At 47.4% G+C, this 2,879-nt stretch overlaps 1 protein-coding gene across 1 annotated transcript; it reads right to left on the bottom strand.

Moving 5' to 3' along the window:
- Window positions 1–8: 8 nt before the first annotated feature.
- Window positions 9–2,819, bottom strand: MRPL44 (mitochondrial ribosomal protein L44; the record flags this gene model as incomplete). Its single annotated transcript, XM_009080870.1, has 3 exons — window positions 9–162; window positions 1,386–1,564; window positions 2,318–2,819. Coding segments are annotated over 3 exons (835 nt in total), but the record flags the coding sequence as incomplete, so codon positions are not given.
- Between the last annotated feature and the right edge of the window lie 60 nt (window positions 2,820–2,879).

Raw genomic sequence — 2,879 nt, 5'->3', positions numbered from 1 at the left:
CTGATTGCCTTTTCAGCTGCTGATCCTTGTTTGGGTCTGGAGTAGTCCCAAGGCCTCCTGTTCTCTGTGTACCCATAGAGCTTCCGCAGGGCCACGCGGGCAGCTTCCTCCTCTGCAGCCAGCAGGGTTTCACCAGGGCCTTCAGCTAAAATCTTCTTATCACTTGGGGGAGAGAAAACAAAATCACCAACATTTTCACCATGAAGCTCTGAGCACTGCTGTGCTCTGGGAGTAAGAGCTGACAGATTACTTTTTCTCCAGGGTCTGTGAATACTGAAGGTAATATCTACACATACACACTGTAAACATTTCTGTTGGTCTTTCCTGCAGAGATAAGTGATTGTGTATTCAACAATGGAAACTCAGATCAGAAATGTGTCCATTTCCTGGAAGAACACGACTCTGCTCATTTTGATTCCTGACACAGCACTGACTCTTTAAAGCATTCAATTTGTTACCTTTGTTAAAAATATCCAACCCCATTATTCTGGTTAGCTTAAACAGGAAGGGAAATGCTTTTGTCTTGCTCCTCCCTTGGCAAGGAAACATCTTCAAACTACTTCAAAAGGACTGACAGAGCAGCACTCTCTGTTATGCAGCACGTGCTCAGCTGTTTAGTCAACACCTATGGGCAGTGAATAGGAACAGTTCGTGAAGGGACACCAGGGATCCCAGAAGAAAACAATCAGTGTTACTTTTTTTAATAACACAATAAAACTTCGAAGGTATATAAAACAAAGCAGGATAAATCAGTACGATTTAAGGTAACCAACCCATGTTGGTTACCTTATTTGCAGCTCATTTAGAGATGCAGCAGTGATGGGGGTTTTGTCCTGCCCCAGAGGAGCAATGTCATTCCTGGGCAAGAGACCAGGATGAGCACTGACCACACCTGACACACAGGAACCAGGGACAACAGGCACTTACTAACTCTTGTCTGCACACACACACTCCTCTTGCCTTGTTTACAGTGCCTGTGATTTGAAAACTAAAAAGCTTCTCTGGAACACGAAATGAGTCTCTCTTCAATCCCACCTCCCTTGATGTTTCTCTGTCCTTCCCTCAACACTGGATACAGCTGTGTTCCCTCCAAAGCCATGCAGTCAGGCTGCTGACAAAGCTCCTGTGTCAGAACACACACAGACAGGCTCTTTGGTGCACCTCATTTAGCCTCTAAAGCTCTTTAGTCAGAGACTGTTTTTATATATCACCACAGAGAGCTGTGGTCAATGTTTAAATGGCTGATTTCAGATGGAAGTCACTGTAAAGTTTCTTTGCTGTACCAGCTTGACCAAAAAGCACAAGCAGAAAAGGAAAAGACCATCTTTTCTTCTCTCCTCTCCCCCAGTTAGATCCATTTCACCTTAAATTAATATTGTACTCACCAGTACAACCCAACGAAGTAGAGTGGCAGAACCGTGCTGACTCCCAACTGTCTGGTAATCCTTGGTTCAGGAGCAGAGATATTCCTCTTGGTCAGTTCTTCCACTAGTAATCCCATAGGATTTATAACTTCCCAGATCTCAAACAGGTCTTTTCCAATCAGCTGGGGAACAAGAAAATCCTAAACAAGAAAACGTAGAAGTTAGAATTAATGGCTTGGGCTTGTGGTGTCTCCTAAGGAGAATAAAGGCATTAAGAGAGCTGACAAGGAATTGCTGGAATACATCACAGAATCAACGAGCCTGGGGTCAGCAACAGGCTCTGCCAAGCAAGAACTCACCCACCCGATGAGTTCTGCACAAAGGCTGAAGGGAATGTGCAAACCTGTTCAGCTGTTTGGATCCCTCTCCTGCCTGTAAGCTGCCAACTGCACTTACAGAGACCTCTCAGTGTTGTTGCATCAGAAAAAAAGACTGATAAAAAGACACTTCTCCACTGCAAAACTGAAGTGAAGAGGATAGCTGAAACTGCTTTGTTACACTGAATTTTAACAGAACATTTTTCTATGGAGTATCTTTAGGTTCTTGCACTCCTACATGCAAAACCTATGAACTCAGCCCCTGTTCACACAGAGTGTGTTGTTTTAAATGGAAGAGATATGTGAGCTCACATGAAGTAATTTCATTATCTGATAGTACAGGGCATGGAATATATTTCCCTTAGCAAGTGCCAGCAAATACTAATACCCCCATTTTATGTACTCAATTGGCTTGTGCTTCTTAATGGAAAAAAAAAAAAGAGAAAACAAACAACCCCAAAGCCTCACCTGACCACCAGCACCACCCAACAAATCTCACTGTTAAACTGCCTCGTTATTGCCAATCTCCAGGGATCTCTGCCCACCAAGGTACCAAACATCACCCGGCTGACCTACCCTGACAAAGATTCCCGTTCTCTCAGGGCCACTGCTCCCCAGCAGGGCTCCGACCACAGCCAGGAACGTCCTCTGCAGCACCTGCGGAGGAGCAGGGAAGTCCCTGCAGAGCGCCAGGTCCTGCAGGGCCAAGTTTCGAGCCACGTGAGAGACAAGTTCCTGGCCGGTAAGAAAATTAACCAGTGCTTCTCTGCCCTCCGCAGGTAAGTCCGGGTAGGCACCTTCAAAGCACTGTGCCAGGTAGGAGCGGGAGAAGCTCAGCCCCTGCTCGGCCAGTTCGCTGTTGTCCTGGAGGTTCAGAGCCACCGTGCCCTGGTCCAGCCCGAGCCGCCGGCGCCTCGCCTCTTCGCTCTCGATGTAACACGCGTTAACGAACGCAGCCCTGAGCAGCTCCGGCGAGAAACGCTCCTGCAGGCGGTGGCTGAACGCCTGGATCTCCGCGTGGTAATCCCAGTTGGGCTTCTCGGACCTGCGGGGAGGAGAGCAAAGCAGCTGAGCGGGACTCGGCAGCGCGAAAAGAGCGAGCACTGAATTACTCTGAGCATCAAACCCAGGACTGACA

The sequence above is a fragment of the Acanthisitta chloris genome, unplaced genomic scaffold, assembly GCF_000695815.1.
Source record: "Acanthisitta chloris isolate BGI_N310 unplaced genomic scaffold, ASM69581v1 scaffold30498, whole genome shotgun sequence".
Taxonomy (NCBI): domain Eukaryota; kingdom Metazoa; phylum Chordata; class Aves; order Passeriformes; family Acanthisittidae; genus Acanthisitta; species Acanthisitta chloris.
This window is presented reverse-complemented; position numbering and strand designations above follow the sequence as displayed.